General features: G+C 44.8%; 2 protein-coding genes across 2 annotated transcripts; both read right to left on the reverse strand.

The window, feature by feature from the left end:
- Positions 1-526: 526 nt before the first annotated feature.
- Positions 527-8,730, reverse strand: LOC120392141 (keratin, type I cytoskeletal 19-like). Its single transcript, XM_039516685.1, has 8 exons — positions 8,104-8,730; positions 6,583-6,665; positions 5,329-5,485; positions 3,412-3,573; positions 2,832-2,957; positions 2,377-2,603; positions 1,419-1,549; positions 527-552 (listed from the first exon to the last, which is right to left on the reverse strand). Exons 1-8 carry the CDS (start codon positions 8,728-8,730, stop codon positions 527-529), a joined length of 1,539 nt encoding a protein of 512 aa, XP_039372619.1.
- A 7,100-nt stretch (positions 8,731-15,830) lies between these two features.
- On the reverse strand, positions 15,831-23,154 carry LOC120392143 (keratin, type I cytoskeletal 19-like). Its single transcript, XM_039516687.1, has 8 exons — positions 22,522-23,154; positions 20,906-20,988; positions 20,117-20,273; positions 18,562-18,723; positions 17,974-18,099; positions 17,507-17,733; positions 16,768-16,898; positions 15,831-15,912 (listed from the first exon to the last, which is right to left on the reverse strand). The coding sequence occupies exons 1-8, from the start codon at positions 23,152-23,154 to the stop codon at positions 15,887-15,889; spliced, it is 1,545 nt and encodes a 514-aa protein (XP_039372621.1). The 3' UTR covers positions 15,831-15,886.
- Positions 23,155-23,194: the final 40 nt, after the last annotated feature.

The raw sequence follows: 23,194 nt of genomic DNA on the forward strand, positions 1-23,194 counted from the left end.
ATCGTTTATTCTCCAGACCAGTTTTAAATGATTCATGTTGTGGAGTTTCCACCACTTCCCCTTACGGACTATGGCACAATCTAAGACCTTTCTGAGCATATGGCTTTGTGTTTAACCCAGTACCAGAAACCACTGAAAAGTTTGATAGAGGAAATCATTTCCCAGACACAGGTTTCTTGATTGCATCAGGCAGAAGCAAAGTTTTAATAGAGACACTTTTTCAGCAGAAGGTAAATTACCAACCACGGTACAGATTAACTCAAGTAAGTAATTATTGTGATTGGACACACAGAGCATCACAGAATGGAAGAAGCAAATAGCATGACAGGCAGGAAGGTGGACCAATGCTCACATGGGCCCCCTAGGACAGTAGTATTGGCATTAGCAGCGTTGAGTACTTCTGAAGAGCTCTTCTCCATGCTCTTTGTGGAGGTGCACAGTGAATGTGCTGGCTGAGCTCTCGCTTTGTCCGTGGGTGGGTCTTTGCTCGCTGGGTCTTGCACTGGAAGATGCCGGGTTTCTCTTCTTAGTCACAAATCTTTTTGCCGTGTCCTGGAAAGAGATAAATAGAACCATCACTTTGCTTCGAAAGGAAGTAAAACCTTCCCTGCAGCATCAGGCTTTGAGATATACCCTGAGAGTGGGGGCTGCACACAGACACCCTGCTGACTATAAACTCTGATGAGCTCCAGAACGTCCCCCACATTGTTTATGTGTTTAGAATACAAGAAAAGAATACAAATCCCACAGGTCGAGCCAGCCGCCGTGCTGGGAATGCACGAGCACAGCTCCTTGTGCCCTCCCCCGGCCACGTCCGTCCCCTGGACACCCAGCTCACTCTGCCCCCAAAGGTGTTTTATTTTTCCTAGATTGCAAATGTACATTGTTGTGCTCCCCCCTCGGCTGGATGGACCTCCCGGAGATACTGTTTGTGGCCTTGGAGCCATTTTCCCATCCCCCAGCAACACCTCGTTGGTTCTGTCTCTCTCTTTTAAGGATATTTTGTCTCCTTCGCCCTACAAAACACCCAGCCTCCATTTCCAGCCTCTTTCTCCAAGTCTCTAGACTCTCTCCCTCTCTCTCCCTGCTTCCACTTCAGGCTACTTCTTTTTCTTCCCGCTTTCCTCCTCCCTCACTTTTAGCTCTCTTCTCCCTCACTTGCACCATTCATAATTCATAGTGAGAGAGTCACAGCGGCATTGGGTCCTGTTTCTTGCCAACGCTCCCCACACCATACCACTCTTGTGTCACCATGTCCTACCAGACTCTCCAGTTGCCTTACAACAGGGTCCTGAAAGGTGAGCCACAGCACCTCAGAACCACCTAACAGAGAGTGGGTTTGACAGCTTCTCTCTTGCCCTATTGGTAAGAAGAGGACTAAAGAAACAGTTTCCCTTATAGGGTAAGTCAGTTCTTACCTTTTAGATCACAAGGGTGGCAAGACGTGACATGGGGGAGAGAGTGGGAAGATGAAGAGTAGGAGTGGGAAGTTTTAATGACCGTTCCTCCTCCTATTCCACCTCCTACGCCAATCCCGCCTTCCGAGCCCCTGTGACAAGGAAAGAATGTTTGGTGAATGAAACAGAAACCAACCTTACAACAGGATTGTAGGTTCAGTGAAGCCATGTGACTTTGCCTGTCATCAATCACTCCCCATCCAGCAAAGAGCCAGGACCTGGCCAGCACACCTCCCAGCACCCTCACTCCACTTCATCCAAGCAGAAAAGCAAAAGCACATCACTACAAGGCCAGTCATTCTCCTCATGAACTTTGCCCACAAAGGATAAACTAGTCATAGGCTGCCATTGCCAATGGGCTTTTTAAACAGGGTCTGCTGTATCCCTTGCTTCCAAATCAGGAAAAATCTTTCCCTAATTATTTATACCACTTGTTTCACAGTACAGTGGAGTTGGGGACATGCGAGATGCTTGGGATAAAAGAAGGAATGACCTGGACTTTTGGCAAAATCTCACACTGGGTCTTTTATGCAGGTTTGAAATACTTAGGTTAATCTCTTGTTACAATTCTCTCTCGTTTTCACAGCTGCCTCTGCACCCCGTGCTTCTGTCAGGAGCAGAAATGGCAAAATATTGCAATTAATCCTCTCCTTGTGGTAGTTGTTGCCTAGCACATACCAGGAAGTGCACAACAATACGAGATGGTGCTATACCATAAGTTACAGTATTGGAAGGCACCTCGTCTCATTAGAAGTTCTCCAATCTGCCGACCCACAAGGAAGGAATGAGGTTTGGCTCAAGCTTTGGATACCTATCTAAACTGAATCTCCACACTCTCTGTGATTATAGATCTCACACACTGCACAGATCACAGCATAGGTGTTTGCTTTATGCCCCGCTTTGTCCGTAGTCTACGTACACAATGTCACGCTGTCCTCCTTCCAGCAGGCAGCGGTAAGTGTGAATCTCCTGCTCCAGTCGACATTTGACATCCAGGAGGACCTTGTACTCGTGGTTCTGGGACTCAATTTCTGCTCGCAGTTCAGCCAGTTGCTGCTCCACACAGGTGATCTGTTGCTGTAACTGGCACAGGTGGCTGTTGTAGCGACTTTCGGTTTCAGCCAAAGAGGCTTCCAGGTTGCCCCTCTAAGAATTGAAGCAAAAAACCCACATGTACTTTAGCCATGCACTAAACTAAACCCATCTGGATGCAGGAAGTTGAGGATAATAAAAGCAAATTGTTGCTGACGATCGGTTTGTCAGCGATATCGTCACGGCTACGTGGAGCGCCAGGCCGGGCTGGTCCCCATCGGTCCAGAAATGCAGATGTCAGTGTGTCACAGGTGAGATATCAATGGTGACAACATCACATACCTGGCTAAGAAGGGCTTGCAGATCAATCTCCAGGCACTGCAACTGACGTCTAAGTTCAGAGACCTGGCTGTTGCACGACTCAACCTCCTGACTGCTTGTGATGACCTCACGATTCACCTCCTCAATCTGAAAACCAGAAACACAGAATAAAGGGCTTCAGAGGGATTTTTTAATTGTCAGGTGGGTCTAGGAGTGGGTAACAAAAGATGTAAGATGGGTAGTGGCTGGGCAAGTTTTCTGCACACTGGACTCGATCTCATCTATTGCTTGTAACTCCCCTTGCTATTCCAATGCTAAGACCCCTCACAACTTCACCAGTAATTCTCCTCTGTCCTAACAGACAGGCTCGCCCACTGTTCCACCAACACCCCTCAATAATGACATGTAGCAAACCCTGTTCTTCCCTGAGACACACGCACCGTACATGCACAGGGCCTCCATCCCCTGTGCACTATACACCTGTGCTGATCATGTTTGGAACTTATGATACAGGAATACATTCTCCCCACGGCGTGACTGTGTGATTCTGAAATAGCTCCTGTATTTTTGCGTGAGAGGGTTACAGTTGTGATGAATTTACCTTGCATTCATACCAATCCTCAACCTCTTTGCGATTTTGCGCGATCATCGTTTCATACTGGCATCTCATCTCCTCTAGGATTTTCTTCAGATCTGGGCCAGGACAGGAATTGACCTCCACGCTCACATCACCAGTGGTCTGGTTTCTCAGACAATTGATTTCCTGCAAAGATAACCCAGATCAGCTTGTTTAAAAAGAAAAAAATGTGAGTTGAGTTTTCTGGCAAGTAAGAGCAGCAAGCCACTGTCCGTGAGCCTCTACATCCTGGGGCCCATTTCTGACAGTCACAACAACTGTCTCTGATGCATCTTCTCCAGTATAGACCCAGCCCGATGGGGAAACCACAGATGATTTCCAAGCAAAACTCCACAGTGAGCACTCCTGAGGTACAGAAACAGTGGGTGTTTACTGGGATGTGTGATGGTTATTAACAGCAAATTAAGGAATTCCTGACTATTTTTGCTGGACAAATTGACATGTTTTATACTTCATCTTCACATGGGTCTGTGTGTCACTTTGTGACCTGGATCCTGCATAAGAGGTGTTTTCCTGTGATAGCCACATTACAGATTATATTTTCACAACAGCTACCATTTTTGTGTGTGTCTCTTCTATACTCCAATACTGCCTTAGCTTAGGTTAGTCTGAGTGTGTTGGCTTTTTGAATATGGTTTCTTTTCATTATTATGTTTTAAGAGAGGGGAGCTTGGTTCAGTGGTTAGAGCTCCTGACCTACTATTCCTCGATTTGCTCCAGAGTTTCTGAGGGATCTTAGGCAGACTCTTCTCTTAATTGTTCCTTAGATATCCTGGCTTCACAACAGAGAAAATAATACCAACCTCACAGTGGAGTTGTTAATACTGATTCATTGCTTTTTTGCAATGAAACATTTGCACTGTTTTGAGTTAAGTTCTTTGAATGAAATATACCAAAGAAGAGAGAAGTAATTTTATCGGTTTGTGACAAATCAGCTGAGTTTCCAAGTGATCTTGGGCAAGACACTTCTCTTAGCCATTTCTTAGATATCCTAGACTCATAGACTCATAGACTTTAAGGTCAGAAGGGACCATTATGATCATCTAGTCTGACCTCCTCCACAATGCAGTCCACAGAACCTCACCCACCCACTCCTGTAACAAACCCCTAACCTATGTCTGAGTTATTGAAGTCCTCAAATTGTAGTTTGAAAACCTCAAGCTGCAGAGAATCCTCCAGCAAGTGACCCGTGCCCCATGCTGTAGAGGAACGTAAAAAACCTCCAGGGCCTCTGCCAATCTGCCCTGGAGGAAAATTCCTTCCCGACCCCAAATATGGTGATCAGCTAAACCCTGAGCAGGTGGGCAAGACTCACCAGCCAGCACCCAGGAAAGAATTCTCTGTAGTAACTCAGATCCTGGCTTCACAACAGAGAGAATACTAGCATCACAGGGATGATGTTAATACTAATTAATTGTTTATGAAGTGTTTTGAGTTGAGTTCAGTAAGTTAAGTTAAGTAATCGGCCGTGACAAATCAGCTGGAAGATTTATCCAACTCACTGCTAGTCTCTGAGGTAGCTCTCGCCCCTTCCCCTTTTGCAGAGCCCAGGAGCTCCCAGAAGCTTGACATTCCTTCCTAAGACTCAACTCCTACATTGTTCAGAAACTTTAGAGGGCTGGACCTGAGCTCTTGGGCTGCTTGTGACAATTACTCCGGCACAGGATCCACCCTTTGTATATTTCAAATTAGAATTAATATGATTAGGAAATGGGATTTGTGAAAGGAGCAATATCATAATAATGCAGATTATTCTTAATATTCTCTTGGTCGTAGTTGCACTCGTGCCCTGCTGTTTTAATCAGGATCAGGTCCCCACTGCTGTAGTAAGTAATGTACAAAATCTAAAAAACCAACCCATTGAAGGGACTGAGCTCCTACCTCCTCATGGTTCTTCTTCAGACAACACAGCTCCTCCTTCAGGCACTCAAGCTGCGCCTCCAGGTCAGACCTGCACAGGGTCAGTTCGTCCAGAACTTGGCGTAAGCCATTAATATCGGCCTCCACACTCTGGCGAAGGGCCAGCTCAGTCTCATACCTAAGCCAGGGACAAGAAAGACAGAAAAGTCAGCCCCTGGCAGAACCCACCGCTGAAGATTCCTGGCATCTGCACTTTGGTTATGAATGGGTCTGGGTTTCACTTCTTTCAGCTTTACCTTTATCGCTGTGCTTAAAGTATCACACACTAGGTCTGCTGCCTGGTCTCTGTGTGTTCAAAGGCAGGGGTCTGGTTCACAACAGACCTTCCTCTTCAGCTTCTTTTGCCCCTCGCCTCTCTACTGGAACTACTACAAAGATGTCACACACTAACTTTTCTGCACTTCCCCTGGGAAATAATCTAAACTCTTTTCTTTATTAAAAATCTGTGGGCCAGATTCAGTTGGTATGAATCTGCCTAGCTCCATTGCCTTCAATGACTCATGCCAACATGCATCCATTGTTGGCATGAGTTGGGGGGGAGGGATAGCTCAGTGGTTTGAGCATTGGCCTGCTAAACCCAGGGTTGTGAGTTCAATCCTTGAGGGGGCCACTTAAGGATCTGGGGCAAAAATTGGTCCTGCTAGTGAAGGCAGGGGGCTGGACTTGATGACTTTTCAAGGTCCCTTCCAGTTCTAGGAGATTGGTATATCTCCAATTATTATTATTATATTATTATTATTATATTTTAGCCCCCTAAACCCCACAAGCAAACTCTTTGTTTCCTCAAACATTCTGTCCTGGAAATGCCCCTATTCTGGCACCTCTAGAGTCAAAGACCGAAGGCACATCTCAAAATCTGAGACCACTACTTATGTGTCATTGTTCCCGAGTGCTCCCCCCTCGGTCTGTCTGTATCCATTGTTCTCTTTTGTCTTCTAATGGGATTGTGGGCTCTTTGGGGGCGGTGAGGGTCATTTTGTTCTGTGTTTGTACAGTGCCTAGCACAATGGGGTCCTGGTCCATGACTGAGCTTCATAGCTGCTACTCTGATACAGCTAATTAATAAGAATAAAATCTCACAAAAATACAACCTGTTCTGAATCAGGAATTCCAGGAATTCTTGGTTGGGGGATTTCTTCATTTGTCAATTTGGGACTAGGGTACAAGGGAACAAGAGGAGAATGACAGGTTTGTCTGGTACAGAGAGGTGCTCACTTCAGTCTGAAGTCATCAGCTGCCATCCTGCTGTTATCAATGTTCAGAATGATCTTGTTGTTGTCTAGGGTAGCGCAAACGATCTGGAAAAGAAGAGAGTCCGGGGGATTTTCAGCCCTGAAATCTCTTCGCTCTGTTATGCTCAGTGTCATGTTGCAAATTTCAGTCTTTTTACTCTCTAAGTATCAGGGGTGGCTCTAGGTATTTTGCCGCCCCAAGCACGGCAGTCTGGCTGCCTTTGGCGGCTTGCCTGCGGGAGGTCCCCGGTCCTGCGGATTCGGCAGCACGCCTGCAGGAGGTCCGCTGAAGCCGTGGGACCAGTGGACCCTCCGCAGGCATGACGCCGAAGGCAACCTGCCTGCCGCCCTCACGGCGACCGGCAGAGCGCCCCCCGTGGCTTGCCGCCCCAGGCACGCTCTTGGCGGCTGGTGCCTGGAGCCACCCCTGCCCAGTATACAAATTCAGACAAGAAGCACAGAAAATTTCTGATCCATGGAGAAATGCCCAAGTGTGTGAAGTGAAATAGGTGAAATGAATGAATGTGTAAAAACACACAGTTAAGATACTAACTGTTTTGCAATTATAATTAGTGCTCCCTGGTGCCTGCTTTAACAAACCTCACATTTTCAAACTTGGTCTAGAGTTCGTAACTACGAGTTTATATTTTTTCATTGCAAGACTTACATTACAGCTCAGCATTTGGCGTGTATCTCTCTCCTGCACTCTGTGAATCTGTCTGCTGTGTTTTTCCTATCTGACTAATTCCTTCTTCAGAATATACTTGGAAAATATTTTTTACAAAAATTCAATTGCCCATTCAAAACTAGCAAAGAATCCTGTGGCACCTTATAGACCAACAGACGTTTTGGAGCATGAGCTTTTGTGGGTGAATACCCACTTCGTCGGATGCATTCACCCACGAAAGCTCATGGTCCAAAACGTCTGTTAGTCTATAAGATGCCACAGGATTCTTTGCTGCTTTTACAGACTAACACGGCTCCCCCTCTGATACTTGACATTCAAAACTAGTGGTAACAAAATATTCTTTTTCTCTTATTGTTCTTTAAGGGAATATTCCCCTTTCCTACCCCCACCTCTGGATAGGAGCCCAAAGTTAGTTGAAATAGAAATGGGATTTTAACTAGAATCTGGGAAAACTGATGACAGGACACTATGTAATAATGAAGATAACTCAGTGGATTAATGAATGAATTTCTCTTCCCATCTCCCTTTTGGGTATAAATATATTAAAACATCCTGTTACAAACTTCATTCAGGAGGAGTACTGACCAGGCCCAGATTGTTCCCTGCCTATGTAACCTTTTTCTCTTTGTACAAATCTGGTCAAGAAAAGGCAAATTGTAAATGGACTCATAAGTTTTCACACCCTCACTCGTAGTTCATAGAAGGAGTTGCCTTAATTTATGTCTGCAAAGAACATTTTACAAAAGTAAAATGGGATCTGAACAGAGACTCAGAGGGAAGCTCTTAGAATAGGGAATACAGCTCTAAAAATGTCACCTGATTTTGAAGTTCTTCTATTTTCTTATAGTAGGGGCTGTAGTCCTTTAGTACACCGGTGTGTCCATGATGGGCATACCATTCCTTGATTTTGCACTCTAGGGCAGCGTTTTCTTCCTCCAGGCATCGCACCTTGTCCAGGTAAGAAGCCAGGCGGTCATTAAGGTTCTGCATAGTCAGCTTTTCATCACAGGTGACAAATGCGCCATCTCCACAAATACCACCACCAAAGCCACCACCAACTGCACCTCCAAAGCCACCACCGACGGCACCACCAAAGCCACCACCGACACCACCAAAGCCACCTCCATATCCACAGCGGATACTGCCACCACCGAACCCAATGCTGGAACAACCTCCATAGCCATATCCTGGGAGACCTCCTGCTAAGACATCTCCATAGCTACCTCCAGAAAAGCTTCCAGCACTCAGTCCCGCTCCACAACTCGCTCCACCACTGTAACTCCTACCCGAAAAGCCTCCACTGCTGCCTATCCCACAAGAGCTATATCTTCCAGAAGAGACTGAAGAGGTTCTTCCTCCACCACCACCTCCAACCACACAGCTACCACCACTACTCCTCCCTTTGGTAGAGAGAGTAACAGTCTGCTTGGTGCTGCAGCTCATAGCGACAGCGATTAAGAATCCAACCCAAAGCCCAAAGCAAGAGGCACAGCTTGATATGAATTCAGACTGCAGATTTTCTATCCCCACAGATCTCTATTTATACCTTCCACAGTGGGTGTCACCGGTAGGGTGTTTCTCCTTCCCATGGAGCTGGCTAGTCTTGCTGTTTATGCCAAGAATAATTTCCCAAAGGCAGTTTCCCTCCAGAAATCCAAGTACACAAGGAAGTTAATTTACACTTTAGCAGCTAGTTCCAAATATACACTCGCAATGATGTTTCATGAATCATCAGTTTTTCTTTATGATGAAAATTTTACAAGAAGAAGCCAGAAAAACACTGCCCTAAATTATATACAGGGAAGAAATAACGCAACTTATTGCAACAGAAAGCTCTTTATATCTTATTATTTTATTTAAATTTTTATTTTCTCTTTAATAAGCATGTTTTTCATATGAGATCCTGGGGTGTAGATATCGAAGATCAAAGTGAATGAATGAATAAACATGGAGTCATGCTTTAGAAAGTGAAAATAGTGATGAACCTCTCAGTGGAAAGATCTGAGACATCATGATATAAATATTCCGGTCTCCTCCTAATACTGTGACAAATGCTAGGTCCAATACACTCCTAACAAAAAGAATTGTTAGGCTGTGGAAGTAGAGCAGGAGTTCCCAAACTATAGTCTGTGGATCACTGACGATCCACAAGGAGTACTTGCTGGTAGTCTGTGGATAGCTGGCTGTTTAACTGGTTCCCCTCCTCCTTGTATTCAGCTGAAAACTGCATTAAAATGAGCAAAAAATACATTAAATGCTTTCCTAATGTTACTTTTCCCATGTAAGTAATTGCTGTAGATGCCAGCTGGATGTTTTGTGATGGTGAGTGAAAGGGGAGATGGTCCATGCAGTGGTGAATGGGGGTGGGGTTGTCCATGGACAATTTCCCTGTTAATATTTGTTGTGTGTGTGAAAAAGTCTGGGAACTCGTGAAATAGAGAATGTAAAACTGGACCACTGATAGCACTGGAGGAACAACTGACTGCCTGCAAGGCAGTGGACTAGGTGTGACCGAATAGGTCGTTTCCATTGCTAATGTCTAAGAATCTATACTGAGCAGGGAAATGAAAGTGAGAAAAGCTGTTCTCATTTCTGAACTGCACGGTAATTGGTGTTAAAACATTCTGATTTGCTCTGAGAGTTTGGACACCACTACCGCTATGAGATACAGATGGGAACTAGAAGAGGATTCACAGAACTGGCATACTACCGAAAAGGCCAGTAACATTTGCCAAGAGGACATCTTAATGATTGGACACTTTTCTCTTCAAGTGCACAAAGGCACACTTTCCCTAACATCGCAATTTACAAGCAACTATTAGTAGTAATTGGGCTCAGTCTCACCTCCTCCCTCCCCACAGTTAGCTTGTTAAGGGAGAAGTTGTGGTGAACCTTCATTTAGCTGGACCGTGGTGCTGTCAGAGAAGACAGAGAGGGTGTCAGCTGCCACTCCAGAAGAGAAGGGCTTCTTTGCAAAATGATTAGAACTATTCACACCGAGCCGGAACCAGTCAGCTGTGAACAGCTGAGATTCACTAGTATGAGATGTTGTGCCAGGGATCTGGAAGTCCTAACCTAGAGATTTAGGAGCAATCAGGAACTCTCTGTATAAGGAGAGGCTAAATTCCTATATTGTGTTGCCTGAATGAGACAGAGAAAGGGATTCCATATTAGAGAATAAAGGCTTATTGAAAAACTACTTGCTGTTGTGAGCACCTAATTCTCTAAGACCATCTCCTGTTTCCTGGTAGGAATAGCTATCTGTATTACACAGTTACATGGCTCTCATCCCATAATATCCAAGTGCCTCCCAAATCTTGATGGGTTTATCATCATCCCATTCATGTAAATTAGGGGTACTATGATCCCCATTTAAGTGACTGATTTATTTATTTAGATTTCAAATGGTAAAGAGGAGGCCTGTCACAAGGCTCTAGATGCCACGTTCATTAATTATGCGGTACATGGAAACCCCCAACTGTATTAAAATAATCATTCCACAGAGATGAAGTGACTTCCTCAAGGTCACAGAATGAAACTGTGGCAGAGCCAAGAATTACATGCAGGGCTCCTGAATTAGGCTACGGTGCTACAAACACAAACCAGTCCTCCCTTCAGAAATGTGCCCCACCCACTCCCCAAATGCAAGTCAGCAAAGACACAAACATGAGGAATATTGTAGGAGGAAAAGCTGATTTCCATTGTTTGTGCTCTGGAGTGTAATTGGAGTCAGGGTGAGGCTCCGAGAACAAACAGAAATTAATATAATGCTTTTATTGCTTGAAGCTTTGGTTCTGCTGTGTAGGATCTCTGAAGAAATTAGCCAATAGCTGTCCTCGGTAAGCAGCTTTTGTGGACGGGGTAACATTCTGATCCCTCTTTCAGAGGTATCATTTTACCACAGCAGAGTTCCACTTTCTTGCCAGCACAGCAAACCTGCCTGAATTACATGCAGCACAAACAGAGGTTCACTGTCAATTCCAACTGCAGGTTTTTAGGGTGATTTTTGTACATTTGTAGTTAGCGAAAGACTCCGTTGCTTGACGTACAGGCCCTGCCATGGATCCGAGAGGGAAATGCAGTTATGTTCGCTACTCGTAGGGTGACCAGATGTCCCGATTTTATAGGAACAGTCGCGATATTTGGGTCTTTTTTCTTTATAGGCTCCTATTACCCCCAGCCCCCATCCCAGTTTTTCACATTTGCTGTCTGGTCACTCCCAGCTCCGACTCTCTCCTGCTCTCTGTGACAGCAAACAGTCCTTTTGCTTCAAAACTTGCAGCATCATGTGTTACTGTTTTTCCCACCAAAATGATTAATTTCCTGCTGCACCTTCCCACTGACGGCTTTTTATAACAATGGGCAGAGTTAATTTTCAGGACATCTCTCGCTCTTTCTCTGTCTGGTTCTTTTGTTCATCAAAAGTCCACTGTAGAATATTTTCTCTCCGAGCCCTGGGTGCTCCATGAGGAGGGTGTGTCCAAACCAGCAGAACTTTCTTTCGTAAGCGTTGCTTCCGTGATGTCTCTGCAACCTTGTTAGACATGATTTTATCTTGTCACTTGTCATAATTACCTTATACAATTTGCATAATAGCTGCCAGGCGTCATCTATTAAATTTTTCCAGTTCTTTGATGTGTGACAGAGAGTAAGTTGGAAATCAAGACTCTACAGTAACTGTGGACTTTGATTTTTGCATGTGGGTGTGGGATACTGTGCTGATTGCAGTTTTAGTAGTTGCAACCCTTCAAATTCAGACTGTGCCTTTTTATCCGGCTAATGATTTCCTGGTCAGTAATGACCATGTCTGACAAAATTCCAAGCAGGTAAATGAAATCATTACCGTGCTGAATTTGGCAACATTGATTGTGGTCCTGGGTCTTAAATATGCCTTCCAAGGTGCCGGTTTTGTACATTACTTCAGTTTCTCTCACACTGGTGGTTAGTTCGTAGCTTTGAGTTATCTCAGCACATTTGTTAGTGATGAAGTGGAGGTGTGGAGAGCATGTGCAACAAGAGCAGAATCATCTACTCATAGAAGCTCATCCCTAACCTACTCGATTTCTTGTCCTGAGGCTTTAATCTGCTTGCAGAGTCTGCTGATATTTCATGATGCAATAAAAAATCCTGGCATTTACATACTGGGGGCATCATCGTCGATCAATCATCATGGCAAAGAAGAATCCAAAGAAACTTACGTTAGGGAATACCAGGAAGAATGAAATGGGAGCGAAGGCAAAGCCAGTTCACCCTCCTTTTATATTTTCTTGCCGGGTTTGGTGTGCAGTGATGGATTGGAATAGGAGACAATGCCGGAGCCTGCAGCTCAACACGGAAATGTACTGGTAGAGCACTGTGTGAATGTGGGAAGTGAGCAACAGAGCTGGACTATTTAAAGTGCTTCAAACACCAGACATTAGGTGGTCAGTCCAATGCAAGCAGACAGCCAGAGAGAGAGAGAGAGAGAGAGAGAGAGAGAATGCAATTTACAAATGTAGATTTTTTTTGTTACATAACTGCACTCAAAACCAAAACAATGTAAAACTTCTGACCCTTCAAGTCCACTGAGTCCTACTTCTTGTTCAGCCAGTCACTAAGACAAACAAGTGTATTTACATTTACAGGAGATAATGCTGCCCTCTTCTTATTTACGTCACCAGAAAGTGAGAACAGGTATTTGCATGGCACTTTCATAGCTGGCATTTATGTGCCAGACATGCTAAACATTCGTATGCCCCTTCATGCTTCGGCCACCATTGCAGAGGACATGCTTCCATGCTGATGACACTCATTAAAAAAAATGCATTAATTAAATTTATGACTGAACTCCTTCAGGGAGAATTGAATGTCCCCTTCTCTGTCTTACCTGCATTCTTCCCTATATTTCATGATATATCAATCTTGGATGATGATCCAGCACATGTTCATTTTAAGAACACTTTCACTGCAGATTTGACAAAGCGCAAAGAAGGTACCAATGCGAGATTTTGAAAGATAGCTACAGCACTTGAGCCAAGGTTTAAGAATCTGAAGTGCCTTCCAAAATCTGAGAGTGGAGCATGCTTTCAGAAGTCTTAAAAGAGCAGCACTCCGATGTGGAAACTATAAAACCCAAACCACCAAAAAGGTAAAACAACCTTCTGCTGGTGGCATCTGACTCAGATGATGAAAATGAACATGCATCGGTCCGCTGTGCTTTGGATCATTATTGAGCAGAACCCGTCATCAGCATAGACGTATGTCCTCTGGAATGGTGTTTGAAGCATCAAGGGACATATGAATCTTTAGTGCTTCTAGCACATAAATATCTTGTGATGCTGGCTACAACAGTGCCATGGAAACCCCTGTTCTCACTTTCAACTGACAGTATAAACAAGAAGCGGGCAGCATTATCTTCTGCAAATGTAACCAAACTTGTTTGTCTGAGCGATTGGCTGAACAAGAAGTAGGACTCAGTGGACTTGAAGGGTCAGAAGTTTTACATTGTTATATTTTTGAGTGCAGTTTTTTTTTTACATAATTTTACTTTTGTAAGTTCAACTTTCATGATAAAGAGATTGCACTACAGTCCTTGTATTAGGTGAATTGAAAAATACAATTTCTTTTGTTTTTTTACAGTGCAAATACTTGTAATCACAAATAAATATAAAGTGAGCACTGTACACTTTGTATTCTGTGTTGTAATTTAAATCAATATATTTGAACATGTAGAAAACATTCACAAATATTATTGTTTAATTGCATGATTAATTTTGTAATCACTTGACAGCCCTAGTCTTTACATATAATTCCATCTGTACAGTCACTGAAACATCTGTAGGGTCCTGTTTTAAAACAAAAGCCAGCAAAGTTCTTGCTACTTCAGATGATATTTGTGACTGTTGACATGCAATGTACAACTGTGGGATGCTGTGTTTAGGAAGTTGGTAGATGAACCCGGATGGCTTCCTCTTTATTTCTTTCTTGGAGTAACCTGGCCAAATGCTAACTACCAGTGAGTGCTCCAGACACGCTTCTACACTACTTTCATTGGATGTTTGCTCAAACCATGGCCTGTCGGCTTGCCACAGTGTAGACAAATGGTACACTGCTTGTTGTGTACTGCCTCTAAAGGGAAATGGCCCAACTCCCTTGACTACATTCTGCCCTCCTCATCAACATGTGCTACAGCGATAGCATCTTCCTTGCTCTCTACCACAGTGCCAAAGGGCTCTGTTCAATGGGCACATTTAAATAGTTCATTCTGGTTTTAAAGGTATTACTCATTCCAGTGAGATTTAAAATGGGGAATATTTCTGGAACTAGTAATACTAAAATCAGAATTAATTTTAAGTGCATCCATTATATGTGAAATATGTATTCAATGACATAAATATCACATATAAAATGTTACATTCTCTCTCTCTCAGCCTCTTTTCTCCCCATCTAATTTCTACCCATAAAAGGAACATTTTCAAGACGGCCCCTGTCCCTCTCCAACTCCTGAGTTGAAACTGTAGTTTCACAAAATCTTAGAATTTGAGAAAACATGTTTGGTTCAAGTGAGTCCCCAGGGCACAAACACAGATGACCACGTTCTGACAGAAACTGTCACAAACCCATTGAGAACCCAGCCCAGTGTGTGGCTCAGAGTGGGACTGGATTGGTCGGGGGTTGGTAATGGCTTACAGAACCTTTCACCTTTAGATTACTAGGCTGAGTTCAGTTTGGCTGGGAGTGACCAGAGGAACAGCCCAGTGACCTCTGTGAAGAGAATTGGTTACTTTAGTCCATTTCTTAGGGGACAGCCTAGGAGTCACCAGGCCTGTCTTCTAGTATTATACTGAGGCATTCAGTCTCCACAGCTGTCAGCCCGATTCTTTCAGCTGTGCTCAATTCCCCCGTTTTTTTTTTAAAACCTAAAATGTAGCATAGTGTTCTGAAAAAACCCGCAAACTCACCTAAACCTGCCCCTATGGGCTGTGCTCATAGACTGGGATCAATAGCAGTTTATACAGTAACACGTAGTGCCTCACATAGAAGTTAGGGCTGCAAAAGATGTGCTAAGTTACTTAGTCCATTCCCTCAGCCACATTGGCCAAGGCAGAATTGTTCTCCTTAATTTATCGGCATGAGGCTTCCACCACTTCCCTTTGGAGACTAAGGCACAGGCTAACAGACCTATCTGAGCATATGGCTTTGTATTTAACCCGGTACCAGAAACCACTGAAAAGTTTGATAGAGGAAATCATTTCCCAGACACAGGTTTCTTGATTGCATCAAGCAGAAGCAAAGTTTTATTAGAGACACTTTTTCAGCAGAAGGTAAATTACCAACCACGGTACAGATTAACTCAAGTAAGTAATTATTGTGATCGGACACACAGAGCATCACAGAATGGAAGAAGCAAATAGCATGATAGGCAGGAAGGTGGACCAAAGCTCACATGGGCCCCTTAGGACAGTAGTGTTGGCATTAGCAGCGTTGAGTAATTCTGAAGAGCTCTTCTCCATGCTCTTTGTGGAGGTGCACAGTGAATGTGCTGGCTGAGCTCTCGCTTTGTCCGTGGGTGGGTCTTTGCTCGCTGGGTCTTGCACTGGAAGACGCCGGGTTTCTCTTCTTAGTCACAAATCTTTCTGCCGTGTCCTGGAAAGAGATAAATAGAACCATCACTTTGCTTAGAAAGGAAGTAAAACCTTCCCTGCAGCATCAGGCTTTGAGATATACCCTGAGAGTGGGGGCTGCACACAGACACCCTGCTGACTATAAACTCTGATGAGCTCCAGAACGTCCCCCCAAATTGTTTATGTGTTTAGAATACAAGAAAAGAATACAAATCCGACAGGTCGAGCCAGCCGCTGAGCTGGGAATGCACGAGCACAGCTCCTTGTGCCCTCCCCCGGCCACCTCCGTCCCCTAGACACCCAGCTCACTCTGCCCCCAAAGGTGTTTTATTTTTCCTAGATTGCAAATGTACATTGTTGTGCTCCCCCCTCGGCTGGATGAACCTCCCGGAGATACTTGGAGCCATTTTCCCATCCCCCACCAACACCTCGTTGGTTCTGTCTCTCTCTTTTAAGGACGTTTTGTCTCCTTCGCCCTACAAAACACCAAGCCTCCATTTCCAGCCTCTTTCTCCAAGTTCTCTAGACTCTCTCTCTCTCTCTACCTGCTTCCACTTCTGATTACCTTTCTCTTCCCTCTTTCCTCCTCCCTCTCTTTTAGCTCTCTTCTCCCTCACTTGCACCATTCATAATTCATAGTGAGAGAGTCACAGCGGCATTGGGTCCTGTTTCTTGCCAACGCTCCCCACACCATACCACTCTTGTGTCACCATGTCCTACCAGACTCTCCAGTTGCCTTACAACAGGGTCCTGAAAGGTGAGCCACAGCACCTCAGAACCACCTAGCAGAGAGTGGGTTTGACAGCTTCTCTCTTGCCCTATTGGTAAGAAGAGGACTAAAGAAACAGTTTCCCTTATAGGGTAAGTCAGTTCTTACCTTTTAGATCACCAGGGTGGCAAGACGTGACATGGGGGAGAGAGTGGGAAGATGAAGAGTAGGAGTGGGAAGTTTTAATGACCGTTCCTCCTCCTATTCCACCTCCTACGCCAATCCCGCCTTCCGAGCCCCTGTGACAAGGAAAGAATGTTTGGTGAATGAAACAGAAACCAACCTTACAACGGGATTGTAGGTTCAGTGAAGCCATGTGACTTTGCCTGTCATCAATCACTCCCCATCCAGCAAAGAGCCAGGACCTGGCCAGCACGCCTCCCCAGCACCCTCACTCCACTTCATCCAAGCAGAAAAGCAGAGCACATCACTACAAGGCCAGTCATTCTCCTCATGAACTTTGCCCACAAAGGATAAACTAGTCATAGGCTGCCATTGCCAATGGGCTTTTTAAACAGGGTCTGCTGTATCCCTTGCTTCCAAATCAGGAAAAATCTTTGCCTAATTATTTATACCACTTGTTTCACAATGAAGTGGAGTTGGGGACATGCCAGATGCTTGGGATAAAAGAAGGAATGACCTGGACTTTTGGCAAAATCTCACACTGGGTCTTTTATGCAGGTTTGAAATACTTAGGTTAATCTCTTGTTACAATTCTCAATCCTTTTCACAACTGCCTCTACACCCCCTGAATCTCCACACTCTCTGTGATTTTAGATCTCACACATTGCACAGATCACAGCATAGGTGTTTGCTTTATGCCCCGCTGTGTCCGTAGTCTACGTACACAATGTCACGCTGTCCTCCTTCCAGCAGGCAGCGGTAAGTGTGAATCTCCTGCTCCAGTCGACATTTGACATCCAGGAGGACCTTGTACTCATGGTTCTGGGACTCGATTTCTGCTCGCAGTTCAGCCAGTTGCTGCTCCACACAGGTGATCTGTTGCTGTAACTGGCACAGGTGGCTGTTGTAGCGACTTTCGGTTTCAGCCAAAGAGGCTTCCAGGTTGCCCCTCTAAGAATTGAAGCAAAAAAACCACATGTACTTTAGCCATGCACTAAACTAAACCCATCTGGATGCAGGAAGTTGAGGATTTCCTATGCAAAAATAAAAGCAAATCGTTGCTAACGTTTGGTTTGTCAGCAATATTGTCACGGCTACGTAGAGTGCCAGGCCGGGCTGGTCCCCATCAGTCCAGAAATGCAGATGTCAGTGTGTCACAGGTGAGATATCAATGGTGACAACATCACATACCTGGCTAAGAAGGGCTTGCAGATCAATCTCCAGGCACTGCAACTGACGTCTAAGTTCAGAGACCTGGCTGTTGCACGACTCAACCTCCTGACTGCTTGTGATGACCTCACGATTCACCTCCTCAATCTGAAAACCAGAAACACAGAATAAAGGGCTTCAGAGGGATTTTTTAATTGTCAGGTGGGTCTAGGAGTGGGTAACAAAAGATGTAAGATGGGTAGTGGCTGGGCAAGTTTTCTGCACACTGGACTCGATCTCATCTATTGCTTGTAACTCCCCTTGCTATTCCAATGCTAAGACCCCTCACAACTTCACCAGTAATTCTCCTCCGTCCTAACCGACAGGCTCGCCCACTGTTCCACCAACACCCCTCAATAATGACATGTAGCAAACCCTGTTCTCACCTGAGACACACGCACCGTACATGCACAGGGCCTCCATGCCCTGTGCACCAGGTCACTAGACACCTGTGCTGATCATGTTTGGAACTTATGATACAGGAATACATTCTCCCCACAGCATGACTGTGTGATTCTGAAATAGCTCCTGTATTTTTGCGTGAGAGCGTTACAGTTGTGATGAATTTACCTTGCATTCATACCAATCCTCAACCTCTTTGCGATTTTGCGCGATCATCGTTTCATACTGGCATCTCATCTCCTCTAGGATTTTCTTCAGATCTGGGCCAGGACAGGAATTGACCTCCACACTCACATCACCAGTGGTCTGGTTTCTCAGACAGTTGATTTCCTGCAAAGATAACCCAGATCAGCTTGTTTAAAAAGAAAAAAATGTGAGTTGAGTTTTCTGGCAAGTAAGAGCAGCAAGCCACTGTCCGTGAGCCTCTACATCCTGGAGCCCATTTCTGACAGTCACAACAACTGTCTCTGATGCATCTTCTCCAGTATAGACCCAGCCCGATGGGGAAACAAACCACAGATGATTTCCAAGCAAATCTCCACAGTGAGCACTCCTGAGGTACAGAAACAGTGGGTGTTTACTGGGATGTGTGATGGTTATTAACAGCAAATTAAGGAATTCCTGACTATTTTTGCTGGACAAATTGACATGTTTTATACTTCATCTTCACATGGGTCTGTGTGTCACTTTGTGACCTGGATCCTGCATAAGAGGTGTTTTCCTGTGATAGCCACATTACAGATTATATTTTCACAACAGCTACCATTTTTGTGTGTGTGTCTTCTATACTCCAATACTGCCTTAGCTTAGGTTAGTCTGAGTGTGTTGGCTCTTTGAATATGGTTTCTTTTCATTATTATGTTTTAAGAGAGGGGAGCTTTGTTCAGTGGTTAGAGCTCCTGACCTACTATTCCTCGATTTGCTCCAGAGTTTCTGAGGGATCTTAGGCAGACTCTTCTCTTAATTGTTCCTTAGATATCCTGGCTTCACAACAGAGAGAATAATACCAACCTCACAGTGGAGTTGTTAATACTGATTCATTGCTTTTTTGCAATGAAACATTTGCACTGTTTTGAGTTAAGTTCTTTGGATGAAATATACCAAAGAAGAGAAAAGTAATTTTATCGGTTTGTGACAAATCAGCTGAGTTTCCCAGTGATCTTGGGCAAGACACTTCTCTTAGCCATTCCTTAGATATCCTGGCTTCACAACAGAGAGAATACTAGCATCACAGGGATGATGTTAATACTAATTAATTGTTTATGAAGTGTTTTGAGTTGAGTTCAGTAAGTTAAGTTAAGTAATCGGCCGTGACAAATCAGCTGGAAGATTTATCCAACTCACTGCTAGTCTCTGAGGTAGCTCTCGCCCCTTCCCCTTTTGCAGAGCCCAGGAGCTCCCAGAAGCTTGACATTCCTTCCTAAGACTCAACTCCTACATTGTTCAGAAACTTTAGAGGGCTGGACCTGAGCTCTTGGGCTGCTTGTGGCAATTACTCCGGCACAGGATCCACCCTTTGTATATTTCAAATTAGAATTAATATGATTAGGAAATGGGATTTGTGAAAGGAGCAATATCATAATAATGCAGATTATTCTTAATAGTCTCTTGGTCGTAGTTGCACTCGGGCCCTGCTGTTTTAATCAGGATCAGGTCCCCACTGCTGTAGTAAGTAATGTACAAAATCTAAAAACCCAACCCATTGAAGGGACTGAGCTCCTACCTCCTCATGGTTCTTCTTCAGACAACACAGCTCCTCCTTCAGGCACTCGAGCTGCGCCTCCAGGTCAGACCTGCACAGGGTCAGTTCGTCCAGAACTTGGCGCAAGCCATTAATATCGGCCTCCACACTCTGGCGAAGGGCCAGCTCAGTCTCATACCTAAGCCAGGGACAAGAAAGACAGAAAAGTCAGCCCCTGGCAGAACCCACCACTGAAGATTCTTGGCATCTGCACTTTGGTTATGAATGGGTCTGGGTCTCACTTCTTTCAGCTTTACCTTTATAGCTGTGCTTAAAATATCACACACTAGGTCTGCTGCCTGGTCTCTGTGTGTTCAAAGGCAGGGGTCTGGTTCACAACAGACCTTCCTCTTCAGCTTCTTTTGCCCCTCGCCTCTCTACTGGAACTACTACAAAGATGTCACACGCTAACTTTTCTGCACTTCCCCTGGGAAATAATCTAAACTCTATACCAGACTCAGTTGGTATAAATCTGCATAGCTCCATTGCCTTCAATGGACTCATGCCAACATGCATCCATTGTCCCTATATTTTAGCCCCCTAAGCCCCACAAGCAAACTCTTTGTTTCCTCAAACACTCTGTCCTGGAAATGCCCCTATTCTGGCACCTCTAGAGTCAAAGACCAAAGGCACATCTCAAAATCTGAGACCACCACTTATGTGTCATTGTGTGTCATTATGTGGGGGATTGCTTCATTTGTCAATTTGGGACTAGGGTACAAGGGAACAAGAGGAGAATGACAGGTTTGTCTGGTACGGAGAGGTACTCACTTCAGTCTGAAGTCATCAGCTGCCATCCTGCTGTTATCAATGTTCAGAATGATCTTGTTGTTGTCTAGGGTAGCGCAAACAATCTGGAAAAGAAGAGGGTCCGGTGGATTTTCAGCCCTGAAGTCTCTTCGCTCTGTTATGCTCAGTGCCATGTTGCAAATTTCAGTCTTTTTACTCTCTAAGTATCAGAGGCGGCTCTAGGTATTTTGTAGAAGCAGCAAAGAATCCTGTTGCACCTTATAGTCTAACAGACGTTTTGCAGCATGAGCTTTCGTGGGTGATGCAAGTGGGTATTCACCCACGAAACTTCTTCGGATGCAAGTGGGTATTCACCCACGAAAGCTCATGCTGCAAAACGTCTGTTAGTCTATAAGGTGCCACAGGATTCTTTGCTGCTTCTACAGAACCAGACTAACACGGCTACCCCTCTGATTCTAGGTATTTTGCCACCCCAAGCACGGCAGGCTGGCTGCCTTTGGCGGCTTGCCTGCGGGAGGTTCCCGGTCCCGCGGATTCGGCAGCACGCCTGCGGGAGGTCCGCTGAAGCCGCAGGACCAGTGGACCCTCCGCAGGCATGATGCCGAAGGCAACCTGCCTGCCGCCCTCACGGCGACCGGCAGAGCGCCCCCCGTGGCTTGCCGCCCCAGGCACACTCTTGGCTGCTGGTGCCTGGAGCCGCCCCTGCCCAGTATTCAAATTCAGACAGAGAGGAAGCACAGAAAATTTCTGATCCATGGAGAAATGCCCAAGTGTGTGAAGTGAAATAGGTGAAATGAATGAATATGTAAAAATACACAGTTTAGATATTAACCGTTTTGCAATTATAATTAATGCTCCCTGGTGCCTGCTTTAACAAACCTCACATTTTCAAACTTGGTCAGAATATACTTGGAAAATATTTTTTACAAAAATTCAATTGCCCATTCAAAACTAGCAAAGAATCCTGTGGCACCTTATAGACTAACAGACATTTTGGAGCATGAGCTTTCGTGGGTGAATCCCCACTTCGTCGGATGCATTCACTCACGAAAGCTCATGCTCCAAAACGTCTGTTAGTCTATAAGATGCCACAGGATTCTTTGCTGCTTTTACAGATCCAGACTAACACAGCTCCCCCTCTGATACTTGACATTCAAAACTAGTGGTAACAAAGTATTCTTTTTCTCTTATTGCCCTTTCCTACCCCCACCTCTGGATAGGAGCCCAAAGTTAGGTGAAATAGAAATGGGATTTTAACTAGAATCCGGGAAAACTGATGACAGGACACTATGTAATAATGAAGTTAACTCAGTGGATTAATGAATGAATTTCTCTTCCCATCTCCCTTTTGGGTATAAATATATTAAAACATCCTGTTACAAACTTCATTCAGGAGGAGTACTGACCAGGCCCAGATTGTTCCCTGCCTATGTAACCTTTTTCTCTTTGTACAAATCTGGTCAAGAAAAGGCAAATTGTAAATGGACTCATAAGTTTTCACACCCTCACTCGTAGTTCATAGAAGGAGTTGCCTTAATTTATGTCTGCAAAGAACATTTTACAAAAGTAAAATGGGATCTGAACAGAGACTCAGAGGGAAGCTTTTAGAATAGGGAATACAGCCCAAAAAATGTCACCTGATTTTGAAGATCTTCTATTTTCTTATAGTAGGGGCTGTAGTCCTTTAGTACACCGGTGTGTCCATGATGGGCATACCATTCCTTGATTTTGCACTCTAGGGCAGCGTTTTCTTCCTCCAGGCATCGCACCTTGTCCAGGTAAGAAGCCAGGCGGTCATTAAGGTTCTGCATAGTCAGCTTTTCATCACAGGTGACAAATGCGCCATCTCCACAAATACCACCACCACCAAAGCCACCACCAACTGCACCTCCAAAGCCACCACCGACGGCACCACCAAAGCCACCTCCAACTACACCACCAAAGCCACCTCCATATCCACAGCGGGTACTGCCACCACCAAACCCAATGCTGGAACAACCTCCATAGCCATATCCTGGGAGACCTCCTGCTAAGACATCTCCATAGCTACCTCCAGAAAAGCTACCAGAACTCAGTCCTGCTCCACAACTTGCTCCACCACTGTAACTCCTACCTGAAAAGCCTCCACTGCTGCCTATCCCACAAGAGCTATATCTTCCAGAAGAGACTGAAGAAATCCTTCCTCCACCACCACCTCCAACCACATAGCTACCACCACTACTCCTCCCTTTGGTAGAGAGAGTAACAGTCTGCTTGGTGCTGCAGCTCATAGCGACAGCGATTAAGAATCCAACCCAAAGCCCAAAGCAA

Source organism: Mauremys reevesii, linkage group 27 (assembly GCF_016161935.1).
Source record: "Mauremys reevesii isolate NIE-2019 linkage group 27, ASM1616193v1, whole genome shotgun sequence".
Lineage (NCBI taxonomy): Eukaryota > Metazoa > Chordata > Testudines > Geoemydidae > Mauremys > Mauremys reevesii.